The sequence below is a fragment of the Temnothorax nylanderi genome, unplaced genomic scaffold (genome assembly GCF_030848795.1).
Source record: "Temnothorax nylanderi isolate EJ_2023f unplaced genomic scaffold, tnyl_v1.0 TNYL_tig0056_pilon, whole genome shotgun sequence".
NCBI classification, from domain to species: Eukaryota; Metazoa; Arthropoda; class Insecta; order Hymenoptera; family Formicidae; genus Temnothorax; species Temnothorax nylanderi.
This window is the reverse complement of record NW_027249118.1, coordinates 186028-202685: the sequence shown is the minus strand read 5'-3', so window position 1 is coordinate 202685 and position 16658 is coordinate 186028. Positions and strand designations below refer to the sequence as shown.

Genomic DNA, 16658 nt, shown 5'->3' with positions numbered 1-16658 from the left:
ACAGAAGCGAGATATATATACCCTGTGACAACTTGTCTTAAAAATTTTGCTGATCTTTCTACGACCTCCAACCAGACTTGAGAAACGTTACTCTCATCGAAGAGAGTCGCCTCCGGCAACGATTGCAACGCTTCCAACGATTCGGTCAATAATTCGCTACAAAATTCGACGTCCTCCCCGGATCTCCAAGCCCGTCTTAAGTACGCAAACGAGAAATTGAGGGCCGCGCGTGAACCAACGCGCGCTAATCCTAAGGTCGCCTTTTCGTTAGGTCTCGGCCTGCAATATACAAAATATTTAAGCATTTATAAAAACAATCCAAGTATCGAACAAAACACACAGAAAATAACGTACTCTGAAGAGGATCAAGTTATAATTGTATTTCGATACTCTGCGTGTAATGTGCACGAGAAAACAAATCACTTAGGAAATTTGGCCTGTGCTGTATATAGGGTTTGCAACATAAATACATGGCTTATCATAATCATATATATTATATATACAACTTTATACTCAACGTTTTTTGTAATTTTCCGACAGACTTTGGTAAATTTGAGGTATCTTTGATCTCTTGTGGTTTATGACGAGACAGAGCAGTGAAATATCTTCGAGCGACTATCAAGCGCTGTCTTAAACGTGTTGCGGATAATGTACTATTTGCGACTTCACAGCACAGCTTCCGTTGCTCCTTAATCGACAAATCGATGCATCCTTTCAAGTCTGTTAATGCTGAGGAAATACATGCAAACGTAAGTAAATAGATATCATACAAACTTTGCAAAAAAGATACGAAAATAGTTGTTCTTATTAGCGCATACAAATATATATGGAAAGATAATAAATTATTTGTAAAACAGATATTCTATCTAAACAAAAAATACCAATTATTTATGTAAAATACAGAATATCCATAAAATCTATAATTTTTAAAATAAAAATATTTTCCAATGTTTTATCAGACACGAAATATTTCAACAGCTTAAACAAGATTTAGACAGTTTGAAATAAAGAATAAAACATCAGTATAAATGTTTACATGGCTGTGGTCCCCAGAGCCAAGAGTCCATTATCCGCTTGGCAGATACGGCCTTTTCAACCATCGCTGTTGCTCTCGCAGTTTCTTCCTCATCCAGTTTCTGGCACGGAGTACAATTACAGCCATGTTGCGGCCCACAAATTCCATCACAGCAAAGACAAGATAACACTCTCATACCACAATAATAATGGCCATTTTCACCTGAAAAAAGTACACAAAAAATTAATCGAAAGTGTCAACAAGAATTTAATGTTAATATAATTAGAGTCTGTTATTTCTATCTACATTTTCAAGCCCTTATTTTCCCAGCGTCCAAAAAGGAGCCATTTAGAGATACGAACAACTTGTAACACAGATAAAAAGCTTAATATGTTTGCTGTCGTTATTTATTTCTACATTCACTTACCTTTCTTCGCTACGATTCCCGCAGCATTGATTAAACCATCGCTGAAGGAACCGACGATTTCGCCATCTCGTACCATCTCGTTCCACAACTCAGCCAGTCCATCGCGATAAAGGAATCGTTGTAGATCAGTCTTCAACCACTTGGCGTCCAACCTTACCTCGGGCCTAACCGTTATATTTAATTGGTTGCTCATCTTGTCTACGATCTTAATTTATAAAGATCCCAATGTACAATCGGATCTGTTGACTCAGATACAAGCAGGCGGGCAGATCTCCCTCACGAGATTCAGTCACAAATAATAATATCCTTCTCTTCGAAGGTATTGTTTTCCTTTCTCGCCTCCACGCGATCGCATGACGGCTGTTAATCCGTCTCACGGTGGATCAATAAATAGAAAATCCTGCCTCGAGATTGACTAATTTATTACTCCCAGGTCTCTCCCTCCTTCTCTCTCTCTCTCTTTCTCTCGAGGCTTCCGACGTTAATTAAAGAAAAGAAAAGGAGATGTTCCCTCGGACGAATTCTTGGGGCTGTTAGACGACTCCTGGGCGCGGAGGGGTCGATCCGCGGGAGAAGGAGGAGGTTAGCGATTAGCGCGCTTCGCGGCCTCTCGCCCGGTTCCGTCCCCTAGCCACCCGTCACCATCTGTAAACATACGTCGCTGTCAGTTCGCCGAGCGCGATTGGGAAAACTCAGCCGAACGTGTCGTGTCGTGACATTACGGTATCGTTATTTTGACACACGCGCGCGCACACACACAAGCTCACACGCATTCGACGAGCGCACACGTATGTACGTACGTACGTACACAGGCGCGCCCGACGCCGACCCCGTCGGCGATCTTCAAAGCTCTTTCAACCCCGATCACCGACGGTTCGTCGGCTGCTCGATTACCCACCGATTGTCATCGACGCTAGTGCCGCCAGTGTTCGCGCGATAGCGCGGTAATCGAGCGGAGCGCGTCCGGGGCGCGTGACATATTTATTTACAATTGTTTACATGCCGTCTGTATGGCAGGTGACAGGTGACGCGATGGCCTGTCCGCGAACTCGTGCTTGATTCCCTCCCTTGTTCCACGATCTACTATTCCGGAGTCCGGACCGTCCGGACTACTCCGGACACTTCTCCATCCGAGATCAGCCAAGATCAGCTGTTCCCGTCTCGCGCTTTGCGCTCGCTCCGCGGCCACGTGACCACACTGGCGAGAGAGAGAGATAGGGTCCGTTCCGTTTCACGCATGATGCGCGCATTGTCTATAGTAAACGTTACGTATGCTATAGATAAATGCACGCATATGCGTGAAACGGAACGGACCCATAGAGAGAGAGAGTGGGTGGCGTGTGCATACATACGCACACGTGTACGCAATAGTAAGATGGCGGTGGAAAACCTCGTGACTTCAAGCCAATCAGAAATTGTTCGGACCTGGCGCTTCTACAGAACTCCAGTTTTGATATACATGATATACATATGTAAAAATTTTGTAGGTTGGAGTCTACATCGAATGCAAAATATTACACTATCCGTAGAATAAGCTGCAAAATAAAATTCCGCGGTGAGCGTCAGCGATTGCCAAAAGTATCCGAGGAAAAAATATGTTCAGCAGCATAAAACGTTCGCTGAGATACAATCCGAACAAATTTGGTGAGAAACACATTTACACCGGTCTATATAATGGCACGTCAATATGAAAGGAAAATATCGCTGTTGTAGCTTACATAATATCGCAATAAATCTGATATTTTTAGTCTGGTATGTAAAAAGTCGACGTTCAACATCGAATATAATTTTAGGTTGTCAATTGCTGGCATATTTCTCGGCGGAAACGACCCTGAAAAGCAATCTAACGCAACGAGAATGCACACGGGGTGTTTATCCAGCCGCGTGTGGGCAACCGACATCGACGACGCATCCTCACCTGATAAAATGCGGCGAGGTGCTGCCAGGTTTATCGCTTCGGGAGTTCAAGAGAAGGCGTTCCAAACTGGTAGAGAGTGTAACTGCAAATGCCAAGAGTGTACACAGGCAGCAAATAGTCGTTATACCTGCGTCGTCCAAGGCCTACATGTCGGACAAGATACCGTACGTCTTTCGGCAAAACACAGACTTCCTGTACTTCTCCGGGTGTCAGGAGCCCGACAGTATCCTGGTGCTTACGTGCAAGGAGAATAAATCGTCGTACACCCTATTTGTGAGAGCGAGGGACGAACATTCGGAATTATGGGACGGCCCGAGAACTGGCGTTGAAATGGCAACTGAAGTATTCGGCACGGATTACGCTCTGCCAGTTACGGAATTTGAACGGTTCCTGTCTTCGCTCGTACAAGAGGACAAAAGCAGCATTGTATGGTATGATCATGCGGATGTTGTTCAGCCGATCTTGCATAAGAAGCTATGCCAATTGATTAAATTGACGGACAATGAAATATTTGCTTCTCCCAAGATTCTGTTTCACGAAATTCGCTTGATCAAGAGCGCCCGCGAAATCGATTTAATGCGGGAGAGCTGCAGAATTGCCTCTGACGCTATTGTAAAAACAATTCGGTCCTCAAAGCCAGGGATGTGCGAGCATCAGCTATTCGCTACCGTAGATTACGAGTGTCGGATGCGAGGTGCTGAATATCTGGCGTATCCTCCCGTTGTAGCAGCTGGCAGAAATGCAAATGTGATACATTATATCAACAACAATCAAATTATACAAAGTGGCGACTTGGTTTTGATGGACGCAGGTTTGTACAGAAATGCCTGAAATAATGATTAGTGCGTAATCGATATGCCCTTGCATCTCTTTCCACTTGCAGGTTGCGAGTATCACGGCTATTCATCCGATATAACGCGGACCTGGCCAATTAGCGGCAAATTTACGCCGGAACAAAAAGTTCTTTACGAAATAGTGCTCGACGTACAAAAGAACTTGATAGAGAGCTTAAAAGAAATGCCGTCGCTGGACAACGCGTTCCGTCATATGTGTTTTCTTCTGGGAGAAAGATTGCAAGAAATTGGCATGATACCGAAGAACATGGACGAAAATAAATTATTAGCGGCCGCGTACGCGTATTGCCCGCATCATGTCAGTCATTATCTGGGAATGGACGTGCACGACACGGGAAAAATATCCAGAAGCGTAAGGATACAGCCTGGAATGATAATAACAATGGAACCTGGTAACTCCTCGTTATATTTGTCTTAAAGAATTATTTGTAAATTAATACAAATTAATTTACGCGTTTCTTTTCGCTGCACTAGGTGTGTACATAAGCCCGAAGACTCCTTACGCGCCTTCACACTTTCATGGCTTAGGTATCCGTATAGAGGATGATGTTTTAATAACGGAAAACGGTCCAGAAGTTTTGACGAAAAACTGCCCGAAGGAGCTAGCGGAGATAGAAGCTCTAGCAAGCTAATAGTCAAGGATGTTTAATAGTGATTAATACAAGCATTCAGTGTAAGACATAATTTGGTTTCTTATTTACATGTATATAAAAAGTATAAGTATAAATGCGTGTAGGTGAATATATGGAAAATTGCATATGTATATGAAAGCAATTGAAGTTTTGGCGATATTTCCCTTTCATATGCACACTCTGTTGGATGTATCTTTCATACATATGTAATTTGATTGAATTTTGTATATTCTTCCAAACCCAACTTTCACTTATTTATAATGTATATATAGATAGATATGTTGAAGAATCGCTTCGCACAACATGACTCATATGACTATATACATATATATGTATGTAGTATATATCTTTGTATTTTATATAATTACATATTATTTCACTTAATAAAAAAATAATGTAGTTGTATAATACACAGAAAGAGAGATCTTCAATATTTTGCATTTCTTTTATTTTGGATATAACAACATACATTTTACTATAAATTCGTATAAAGTTTTACATTATTCGAAAATTTGCTTAAGTGGAAATAGACGAATATTGGATACTTGAAACCAGTAAAGTATTACTAGAATCAATAACAGTAAAGTATATATGAAAAGAGCTAACGTAATCATTGATGTAATAAAATTCAGATCGTATCGCAATCTATGGCACAATCATACTGTATTTTTAACAGAACAAAAATTGTATCTCAATCTTCATGGATGCATGCCAAAAAATGCACACGAAAAAAAATTTTTTAAATCTCTCTCTCTCTCTCTCTCTCTATAGAATACTTCAAGAGTAGCATTCAAAATGAATTAATACACTAAAATGTATATAAAAGAATGAACGGGTCTTCTCACAATTGTATTGCTATGTATCCACGAGACTCTAAAAAACAACGCAGTTGTCTCCAGCCTGACGAATATGTTATGACGTTAATAACGTTAAATCGTTATAACGTTGAATTTAATTGCCACTTATTGTTTTATTAGCCGAAACGCTGCGCACAACTGGTTACTCCCGTAATTTAACATCGGCTTCTTTTAAACTTATGAAGTTGGAGAGTTGCTTCGCTCGCAGACGAGCCCAAATCAAATGATTCTGCATCGCATGGATCTGCGCCGCCGCGAGTGCAGCTGCTTCTGGATGCACGACCGTCGTACAGCCAAGTCCTGTAAATATGATTTAACTTTATGTTTCAGAAAACAAGATCAATTACTGTGAATACAATTATTTAAGAATACCTGAAGGAACGTCAAGCGAAGACCACACACTTCGTTCGATATTGTCCGACTTCAAAGGTGGGCAATTTATGACAGGCAAGACCGTGTTGCCGGAGAGTACTGGACCCAAACCATTGCTGCGGCCGGCTACCGCTATCAGTACCACCTATAAAAAAAAAACAAGAAAAAATTGTGATAAACAGAAATAAATAATCTTTTTATAGCTCTGATCATTCTTTTTATCGCAAGTTTTATGATTAAGACATAAGAGGATAACGCGGACCGCTTCGACGGGGTCAGTATGGATTTTGATACAGTTATCCTTTGCTAGCACACTTGATATCGCGAGTTAGTGACCAACGTCATGATAAATATCACGATAAAATTGCACAATGTCATCACTGTTGCTAAAGTGATCAGCGTTGTATAATTATACTTAATTATTTATTTAAATAATATATGTGCATGTGTGCTCTATCTCTCCTCTAATGATTCTATTACTAATTATTAATAACTTATTATTAATCATTATTATATTTAAGAATTCTGACAGTGATTCAATATACATTACGTCTTTTTGCATCTATGAATTACATTTTGTAACGTTCTTTAATGTTCAACGTAACATACTTTTACAAGAATTATCCTGAACATATACGTACACAATTCTATTAAAATAGACAACTTGACGAGATCAGCAATGAATAATATGTGTGATCCATTTATCAAAGCTGAAATTTTCTAAATGTTTTTTTAAAGATCTATTTTGTGTTCGTCAAAAAATTCACAGATGAAAAGTAATATTCAACAAACTTACAGTTTACATAATCTATTAAAAGTTTATTACGATAAGCTATGTAAAAAAGATGAAATTTTGAACGTACATTTTCTCCGCTGCCTTCGTATTCGGCAAGAATATTCAAAGTTTCCTCAGTACCCTTATGGGCGCTGGTGACTCGGAGTTGCGGTTTTAGGCCTAATGCTGTAGCATGTTTTGCAATTTCTCGGCAATGTGCCTCGTCGGATGGCGAGCCCATGAGTATAACAACTAGTGGAGTGGGTGCTACAATGACATAATCCAACTGCTCCTCTACCCATTTAAAGTTACACTTTACGGTTTCCAAATTCTGTTGCGTCACGTTGGACAGATCTCTGTACACCTAATAGCAGGTATAAATTGTAAACAATCGTTATCTGACGTAATTCCAACGGAAGTGCCTCAAGCTATCGGCAACAAAAATCTTACCTGCTTATCTTTCATCTGTTTCTTATCTCCAGAAGGCCAGAGCCTCCAGGAATCACTATCAATAATGTCAGCCAGCAAAATCTTGCCATGTGAATCCACGCCGAACTCTATCTTCATATCTATCAACGAACTATTACGCACCGCCCAAGCTCTCTCGAGAATCTCGAAAACGACAAGAGTGGTGCGTTTTATAATATCTACTTCGTCCTTCGTTATCTTCCTGCCGCCCAGTTGGAAACCCGCGGAAATAATTTGCTGGTCGGACCATTGCGGATCGTGATTGGCGTCATCCTTGAAGAACGTTTCCAGCAGAGGCGGATTGAATCTGTAACCCTCAGGTACGCCTAGAAACAATTATATACGAATGTATCGTGCATTCTGACATTTTCTTCGGTTAATTCCTTCTGTTAATTCTAAGAGGAGGGTATTAATTTTTAGACATACCGGGATGTCTTTTTAGAAAGCTACCAGTTGCTTGCCTCCTAGTAACCCATTCAATTGGTATCATGTCACATTTCTTCGCTATGAACGACTTTGGACCGGCAGACTTAACGTAAGCTGTCTTGATACCAGCTTGATTGAGCAATCCGAAGACCTTTACGGTGGTGGATGTGCTGATTATCGCTTTGCCCTCTAAGGCGTGAGACTTTACGCCATCGCCGGCGGTGATGCGGTCCTTGCTTTCCAGCAAACATAACGTAGCGTCGTTTAGAAGTTCGTAAACCTTCTTCGTCTTTCCCTCGTTGATAACTTTCCCAAGTTTATAATCTATAAAACCAAAGAAAACGGTAATCTTTTAATATTGATCGGTACGAAACAAATCTCTTATCATTTTCTAACGAAAACGAATAGATAATTTATTTCCTCCTTCGAGTAAGATCATAGACTGTTCCGAGATCATAGACTGTTTTCGTACAAATTGTCCATTAATGTACCATTCTTGTACGAATACTCGTTGATTGATTAAATCACTCGGTGAGAAAATTTAATAATTTGCCGTGATATAAGTTGTGTTAAACACAGGCATATCAGGGCACTCGCACGAGACGCCGGCCGGCATTCGAATGCCGTTATCGACCACCTGTTGCTCCGGGTATCTCTGTTTATCCTTGTTTACCCCTTCTCATTCTCTTCTAGTGGAATCGCTTCGAGTTATTCGGACATAAACGTGTCACGAGATTCGTGACTCTGTGATTAATACGCGTCCGGGGGATCGCGGTGCTGGTCTACGCTTCTACCGAATGTAAGCAGAGAGCGACCCGTTCAGCCGGAATTATCGCATCTAACGTTCTATCGGACTTACCAGCCATCTTGCCGCTCTAACGTCTACTATCGGAATGGATGTGAGCCGCCTGATTCCACATGCATTTCTTCAGCGGTCCCCACTACGATCCTCGTCCGCCGGAATCCCGATTGGCTCGGAGCTGCTCCGGCTCCTCGTTACGACAACGTGATATCGTCAATGAAAAATCATACGAATAATATTTGTCTCGCGCCGTACCACATCGCGAAGAGAGTAAGTTATTCCCACCCGTGTGTCACAGCTCATATTCCATCGAGTAGATTTACGAAACATTCTAGAAGGTTCCTTGTGGATCAATAGATAACCGAATCTTAGACCGTTATAATACCCATTTCTGCTGGACATACAGGCTACATATGGGCAATTCCACGTCAAATCCATCGGACAATAAATGACCTTGTATTTTTTTAATCGACCGAAACTTTTTTAGTAAAGTAAAATATATATAACATTTTTTTTGCAGTTATAAGTTATAAGTAATACAAATTTTTGTGAAAAATAAAGTCGTTAACTTCAAAAATTAATATCTGTGGTTATATTTTGTTGTAGAGAAATCTTTAAAAATGCATTTTAAAGCTAAGGAGACAATCTTTTTTATAAAAATAGTTTAAGTTACAAGAAATTATAAATTCTAGTGGTTGTAATTGAAATTAATTGTTTTTAAATTTTTTTAAATTTTAAGTTCTTTAAATTTAATTGTTCTTTTTCACGAAAAAGCACATTTTTTAAATGTTTAAAGTAATTAAAAATAATTAGTAATTTGTTACTGTACCGTATAATTTGACCGTTAATTTTCCTTTCAGTTGCTGGGATTTTCCATAGCGGGGGATTTTCCATGTTCTAATCCAGCTTACCGGAAAATTCCTATAGTGAGCCTGTAGGAGTCTGGGCTGTTTTCGGTCTTTAAGCCTCAGTAAGTGGTCTCAGCTATTTATAGGACTGTATTTATTTCATTGTGTATATTTTTTCACTTGAATCGAGTAACTTGTCTGTCCATCACGCTATTTTATCTTTCCATCCTCTGTGTGGAATTCAACAAAATTGCAATTTGAAATGTTCCGAAAATTCTCATCTCTTCAATTATTTTTGAAAGTATCTAAGTAAATTTCTGAGAAAATATGAGAAATTTTTTCACCAGAGTATACATAAATTATAAAATATATAATTATAATTAAAAATTATATAAATTATATTTACATTAATTATAAATATAAATATTATTATAGTACTTATAAATCAGTTCCTTTTATCCAAATCACGAAACATAAGTATACATCGGTAATATACTGCGACGAGAATATGTCGAAATTGTAACTCGTATGATATTATAACGTACAACACGCGATAGAAATGATTTCGTCCCTCGAACTTCGACGGCACGTCAAAATGATGAAATTGGATCGCGGCATTGTCCCGACTAATCTTATTCAGGAGCGTCGAAATCTCGTGACGAGAACAAAGAAGATATCGGCCTTTTCCTCTTCACGAAATTCAAATGGGATTGCGTACGTTCGAGGTCACGCCGTGCTAATGCGCTATCGGTGGTCAAAAGGTGGCTAATTTCAATAGTCACGCCGTGACTGACGTAAACATCGTTAGTCTTTAAGTGATCTGCCCTTGGCTCGATCCTAGTGTTTAGCGTGACTCGCGTCGATCCTCCTGCGGTCGTCACTAGACGGAGAGACGAGCCCGTATGCTCGTCTTCTGAATCGAACACAACCGTTGGCTTGCGGCTTCTTCTTCTTCTTTAATTATTAGCACCTGCCTCTTTTCAGAGAGCAATACGGCCAGAACTAATGGTATAGTGATTTGAAAAAAAGGAACTGATTTATAATTAATACAAAAATATAATTTATATTCATTATTATATAATTTTTAACTACATTTATGATTATACTTATGATTTATACCCTGGTGAATTATACTATATTTTAGATTTATAAAAAATTCTAAAAAGAAATATGTAAAATTTCTCAGACCTTCAGATATAATACAGTTGAATACAAATGTCGGATGATGCAACATCGATTGGACGTGAATAATGGGAAGTCGGAATGTGTATTTATGAGTATTAGGGCTCATTCATAATGAGAGGAATAAGGAACAAGGAATTAAACATAGAGAGAATTTATAGTCGCATCTTTTTTCAAGACACGGTGTCTCTCTCTCTCTCTCTCTCTCTCTCTCTCTCTCTCTCTCTCTCTCTCTCTCTCTCTCTCTCTCTCTCTCTCTCTCTCTCTCTATATCTCTCTCTCTTTCTATCTATCTATCTATCTATATATCTATATATCTATATCTATCTATGTTTAATTCCTTGTTCCTTATTCCTCTCATTGTGCATGGGCTCTCATGTAATGTATCACTGTGTGTAATGTTTATAGTATTGAATTCGAGTCCGTAAATTCATCAAGCCCAAAGGATCCTGCGGATCAATCCTTCCTGCAGCTCCTCGTGCATCGTCCCTCTTCTTGGAGAGATAATAGTCGTGCCGACCGAGGCCCTCCGGCCCCCCCGGCGGTAGGCTCCCCTTATTGGCCGCACGCGGTACCCCGGTTCGTCCCACTTCTAGTTTGGAACGTAACGGAGCAAAACGCACGTTTTCCGTACGGGGACCAGACACCAGACGCGTTCCCGAAGCGGGACGAGGAGCACGTTTCTCGGCGTGAAGTGTCCACACTCGGCACATGTGCAAGGTACGTGCATCGCTTTCCCGTCGATCGACCTCTCCTCCAGGATTCTCGCCACGCGAACCGGGCGTGATTCGAATCACTACGAAGCTGTGTCCACGTGCGTTTTATTCGTGACGACGAGGTAATACCCCTTCGTGATCCTCGTGGAATCTTCGCTGAGTGAAGACCCACAAGGGAAGAAATCGGCTGGTTGCGTGTGCGACAGGACGCGACGATGTGGCATCCTTTATCCGCACCATCCGGAGCAAATCCCGGCTGATCCTCGTTGCGAGCGGCGTTGTTGGTTTCATTACGTCATTTCGCGTTACGTCGTACGCTGTTAACCCATTAAGACCGCATGGGTTCGACACGTCATGTGTACTCGTGTTTACATATTATATGAAAATGAAAACAGTCGGACTTGATAAAAAGCTTATTGTTCTTTAAGGTGCATTTAATCTCACATATTCTTAATAAACACTCAGAAATTTATACTCGACTTTTATCACATTTAAGTTTTGCAAATAATAAACGTCGCTCTCTGGCCTCGACGTTCGGGAAAGAAATGCAGTTTCAATGGGTTGACTACGCGTTTTTTTATATACGCTGCGTATGACTTTTTTCAATGTGCAAGAGAGTCCTATTTTTACCTGAGTAGCATAAACTTTCGGAGAGAAGAATTAAGAGGACTATGGGTGACTATACCAAACTCCGATTAACGACCGATTAACTCAATCAGTGATTAACTTATTAAGAAATACTTCTATTACTTTATATTTAGAAGTATTCTATTACTCTTCTATTATTTTGTGCTTAGAAAAAAAATTAAAGACAAGGAATTATGTAGCTAGAAATTTTGCTTTAAGCAATTCTGCTGATTGAATTAATAAATCGATTAATTTTTCGATTAATGCCTGTACTGTTTTATTGATATAGAGTTATTAAATTTTTTTATTTGCGGAAAAGAGATTAGGATAACGAATTGCATATTAGAAATTTTGTTTCAAACGATTCTGCCGGTCGAGTTAATCAGAGTTCGGTCGAAGTCGCCCCGTATATCGTATATAAAAAATTATCGCGTTTGCACATTTCTTGATTACGGCCCTTCCCTTTGCTTTGCCCGATTTTGAGTCTTCACGCATATCAAATATCGTTAAATAAACTTGTCAAGCAGTTTCTTAGCTGATTCACGGTAATTTGTGCACGTATATCGATAATAAAATTGTGGATCTCATCTGCACAGAAGAGAATATTTTTAAACCAAGTATGCAGCCCGTTCAGTTGCGTCCTTTTTTTCTTAACTCTCTTATTCAAATTCTTGCTTATCCAATTTAAATAAATCAACGCAACTGTACATGATGATTAAGACGTCAGAAAGGCTTACGATAACGCGGCCGAATTCTGAAGATTCAAACAACGAATTAAATGCATTTTTCGAGAAACTTGTCTAATAAAGATATTATACTCGAAAGGAAATTAATGTATTCTTTTGGTCCGAACGTTGTATCGAATTATATATCAAATATCTCTATTCAACGAGTAATTAGAGTTTCCAAAGGGGTTGAATATATGATACATTTTATTTATTCTTGACTTGATCAGTAATTTATTCGGAAGACAAGTCTATACTTTCCTTCCACCATTGATTGAAAAACAGAAAAATTTTTTCTGTGGTAATCGCATTCGGCATCAATCTCAGAAATCTTGGAGTCATAAGTTAAAATCATAAGTTAACGTTATAACTTTTCATTCGTAGAATTAATCTTTAGTTTATTTACAATTTGCCTCATCAAAACTAACATTTATGAGAAAATAATTTCTGTCTTTCTTTTCTATCGTTTCATTTGCAACATATTTATTCTCTTAATACGATCGATTTCTCTGTTTAACTTTGAGAATCAGCTCAGAGCGTAAGATTAATGAAAGAAAGACGATATTATATATATATATATATATATATATATATATATATATACATTCGTATTTGCATGTAGTTTATAACTGACATAGTGGAAAATTAACTTGTTGCAGAAAAATAGTATGTGACTTCTCGCGTGACGTGAAAGGATTGATTTGCTGTAAACACAAATATGAATGTTCTATATTTTGACATTTATGATGTCAGTACGATGTAAGATGATGAAACCAGTTGCGAAATACAGGTTGCGTAAACGTGATGAGAAAACATAGTTGTAGCATTGTACAAACGTAAGATATGTCGATTCTATCAGTCCGTTGGGGGTCAATAGTTTATAAGAGCAACGCAGATAATTCCTCCACGGGGAGTAATTGCGAAAGGATCTATTGAACATTTTAATGAGATTTACAATATTTAATTTATATCCAATCTATATATTCATGTTGTAAAATCTTTGCAGGTATCACATATGATATGTTAAATCCAGAGAAATAAATTAAATTATCAAAAATTTTCCAATCTGAGAAGTATTATGATAGTAGCTAAATTAAATTAAATGTTGATAATAATAGAGCGTATTTATGATTATCGTGTCTTCTTCTTTTGTGACCTTTTAATTTAGTTATCTATCTTAATTACTGCATATTTGGATATTATACTTTCTGATTTCTTCAAGTGGTATACAGGATGTCTGAGACCACCTGTACACCCCTTTTAAAATGAAAGGAAATGGTTTTTATCAAAAATCTAACAAATTTTGATAAGCATATCGAGTACGCTCTATCGAGTGGTGGTACTTTCATCTTCCGGTACTGACCGGAAATGACCCATCTAGATTATTCTAGATGAAAATTGAGATTTTTTATAAAAACCATTTCCTTCCATTTTAAAAGAGGTGTACGATCTCAGACACCCTGTATATTTATGTAATTCATATTTAATCATTATTACATATATTGATGTGTAAAAAAGGAAAAAATTAATATATTTTATTTATTGCAGATCACAATGGAAACGTTTCACGATAAAGATAGCGAACATTGTACCGAAGCAATGTCTCGCCTTTCCACGGAGGACTCAAAATGTACGAGGCCACGAAGTAAAGGTGAAACCAGGGGACAAAGGCCTACAGGGCTTACGCATGAATGCGGTGTTTTTGGATGCATCGCTGCTGGGGACTGGCCATCGCAAATCGACGTTGCCCAAGTTGTTTGTCTAGGTAGGTACACTCGTTTCATATGCTAAAAATTAGCTGAGATAAAAAGATATATAAATATATATGCAATAAGAAGAAAAAAACGAAATAGAAACGAAAGCGAAGGTAAGACGTTGGTATTAGCAATATGAGATAAAGCATTTTTGTTATTTTTGCTCGGTCAGGTTTAGTGGCGTTGCAACACAGGGGGCAAGAAAGCGCAGGAATCGTTACAAGCGAGGGCGTCTGCTCGAAGTCATTCCATGTTCATAAGGGTATGGGATTGATCAATAATATTTTCAACGATGAGAATATGAGAAAGCTCAAAGGAAATCTTGGAATTGGTCATACCAGATACAGCACAAGTGCGGCCAGCGAAGAAGTCAATTGTCAGCCATTCGTGGTACACACCGCGCACGGGGCATTGGCAGTTGCTCACAATGGAGAATTAGTCAATACGGAGTCTCTACGAAAAATGGTAATGCGGAGGGAAAATTTACGTATCTTTTTTTTTTTGCGAACTATTTCCTCAGTTTACGTCATCAAGCGTCAAAATTCATTAAGGAAACTGAATTCCGTGTTGATCTCATATGTATGTCCAGGTATTAGGTCGAGGCGTTGGTTTGTCGACGCACTCGGACTCGGAGCTCATCACACAAGCGCTCTGTTTGAATCCGCCGGAAGGTGAAGTCAACGGGCCGGACTGGCCTGCGCGTATCAAACACCTTATGCAATTGGCACCCCTATCGTACTCGTTGGTGATTATGCAAAGGGACAAAATTTATGGCGTGCGAGATCCTTACGGAAATCGGCCTCTTTGTTTAGGGAAGATCGTGCCGATCGGCAATTTAGGTGCATATTGAAATATTAATAGAAATATTATTGTCTATTTCAACAATGCTTTTTTAAAACTAATACAAAATAATGAAATAAATCGTAGCAAGTAACGACTCTGACGACGATGACGATGAGGCAGAAGGCTGGGTAATTTCATCGGAATCTTGCGGATTCTTGAGCATCGGCGCGAGATATGTTCGCGAAGTATTCCCCGGCGAAATTGTGGAGCTGACCAGAGAGGGCATTAAAACTATCGACATAGTGGAAAGACCAAATAAAAAACCGCAGGCTTTTTGCATTTTCGAATACGTCTATTTTGCCAGAAGCGACAGCATTTTTGAGGGTACATAAATCGGAATAATAAAATATAGAATTATAACGCATTAGACATCGAGAAATAGACACGTTGAATCGTTTGTTTATAGGGCAAATGGTATATTCCGTACGTATGAATTGCGGACGGGTGCTAGCGATGGAATCCCCGATTGAAGCGGACATAGTCAGTTCTGTGCCAGAATCTGGAACTGCAGCGGCACATGGATACGCCAGACAAGTAAGCACAAATAGAATCAGCAGCATAACTGCAAATATACACTGTACAAATGCAAGAACAGTTTATATATGTGAGCGCAGTTGAAGTCTAATTAAGCTTTTTTCTTTTTAATGTAACAGTCTAAGATACCATTCGCCGAAGTGCTGTGCAAAAACAGATACGTAGGTAGGACGTTCATTCAGCCTAGTACGCGACTGAGGCAGCTCGGAGTAGCTAAGAAATTCGGAGCTTTGTCGGAGAACGTAAAGGGAAAGAAAATAGTTCTCATCGACGATTCTATCGTCAGGGGAAATACAATCGGTCCGATTATCAAATTGCTACGTGACGCCGGCGCTAAGGAGGTAAGTTTTTTTTAATGCCGTTTTCTGTTTATATTTATCACTATCATTCGTCATGTCGCGTTTGCAGGTTCACGTTAGAATAGCATCGCCACCGTTGAAGTATCCATGTTACATGGGCATCAACATTCCAACGAGAGAAGAACTTATCGCGAATAAGCTTGACAGTGTAAAACTGGCTAAGCACGTGGGAGCGGACAGTTTAACGTACCTTTCGGTCGAAGGACTCGTTGAGGCGGTCAGGCACCGCATGGACAATCGCGAGAGTAATTACGTCGGTCACTGCACCGCTTGTCTAACAGGAGAGTACCCGGATGAACTGCCCGGTGACCTCGACTGGTAAAGACACACACACAACACACACGATATACAATTTCTGATCTAGAATCAAACAAAACTCAGGTCTAAAGTGAAATAACGAATACGAAGCATTCGATGTACGATTTGATGTTATTAGAAAATAGATATACACATTATATGCATATTACTTTTTACACATGAAATATATATGTATATAAATATATATAAAATAAGTATGAATAAGA

At 39.2% G+C, this 16658-nt stretch overlaps 4 protein-coding genes across 8 annotated transcripts in view; 2 read left to right on the top strand and 2 right to left on the bottom strand.

Annotated features, from left to right (window-relative positions):
• Herc2 (E3 ubiquitin-protein ligase HERC2) overlaps positions 1 to 2575 on the bottom strand; it is a 17304-nt gene extending 14729 nt beyond the window's left edge. The window contains exons 1-5 of one of the 2 annotated variants that reach the window (XM_071707139.1): positions 2446 to 2575; positions 1443 to 2087; positions 1037 to 1237; positions 519 to 729; positions 22 to 279 (exon numbers count right to left, since the gene is read on the bottom strand). In XM_071707139.1, coding sequence (XP_071563240.1) covers positions 22 to 279; positions 519 to 729; positions 1037 to 1237; positions 1443 to 1635 — 863 coding nt within the window. In that variant the 5' untranslated portion in view covers positions 1636 to 2087; positions 2446 to 2575. Of the gene's footprint in view, positions 1 to 21; positions 280 to 518; positions 730 to 1036; positions 1238 to 1442; positions 2088 to 2164; positions 2284 to 2445 lie in introns of those variants that run through there. The other variant, XM_071707140.1, reaches the window with a different exon arrangement.
• On the top strand, positions 2523 to 6277 carry LOC139772997 (xaa-Pro aminopeptidase 3). 3 transcript variants are annotated; one of them, XM_071707145.1, is made up of 5 exons: positions 2523 to 2661; positions 2930 to 3086; positions 3236 to 4171; positions 4244 to 4606; positions 4689 to 6277. In XM_071707145.1, exons 2-5 carry the CDS (start codon positions 3038 to 3040, stop codon positions 4844 to 4846), a joined length of 1506 nt encoding a protein of 501 aa, XP_071563246.1. In that variant the 5' UTR covers positions 2523 to 2661; positions 2930 to 3037; the 3' UTR covers positions 4847 to 6277. The 3 variants fall into 3 exon arrangements, with proteins under 3 accessions (XP_071563246.1, XP_071563245.1, XP_071563247.1); XM_071707144.1 differs by lacking the exon at positions 2523 to 2661 and adding an exon at positions 2723 to 2859; XM_071707146.1 differs by lacking the exon at positions 2523 to 2661 and having other exon boundaries at positions 2723 to 3086; positions 4689 to 4887; positions 6034 to 6277.
• Positions 5278 to 8743, bottom strand: Paics (PAICS bifunctional enzyme). The gene is made up of 6 exons (XM_071707148.1): positions 8604 to 8743; positions 7745 to 8068; positions 7301 to 7644; positions 6939 to 7214; positions 6076 to 6220; positions 5278 to 6003 (listed from the first exon to the last, which is right to left on the bottom strand). Exons 1-6 carry the CDS (start codon positions 8608 to 8610, stop codon positions 5846 to 5848), a joined length of 1254 nt encoding a protein of 417 aa, XP_071563249.1. The 5' UTR covers positions 8611 to 8743; the 3' UTR covers positions 5278 to 5845.
• Positions 8675 to 16658, top strand: LOC139772995 (amidophosphoribosyltransferase). Of its 2 annotated transcripts, XM_071707142.1 has the most exons (10): positions 8675 to 8816; positions 9407 to 9516; positions 10985 to 11296; positions 14193 to 14409; positions 14571 to 14863; positions 14988 to 15237; positions 15326 to 15565; positions 15648 to 15775; positions 15895 to 16116; positions 16184 to 16658. In XM_071707142.1, the coding sequence occupies exons 3-10, from the start codon at positions 11288 to 11290 to the stop codon at positions 16454 to 16456; spliced, it is 1632 nt and encodes a 543-aa protein (XP_071563243.1). In that variant the 5' UTR covers positions 8675 to 8816; positions 9407 to 9516; positions 10985 to 11287; the 3' UTR covers positions 16457 to 16658. The 2 variants fall into 2 exon arrangements, with proteins under 2 accessions (XP_071563243.1, XP_071563244.1); XM_071707143.1 differs by lacking the exons at positions 8675 to 8816; positions 9407 to 9516; positions 10985 to 11296 and adding an exon at positions 13344 to 13480.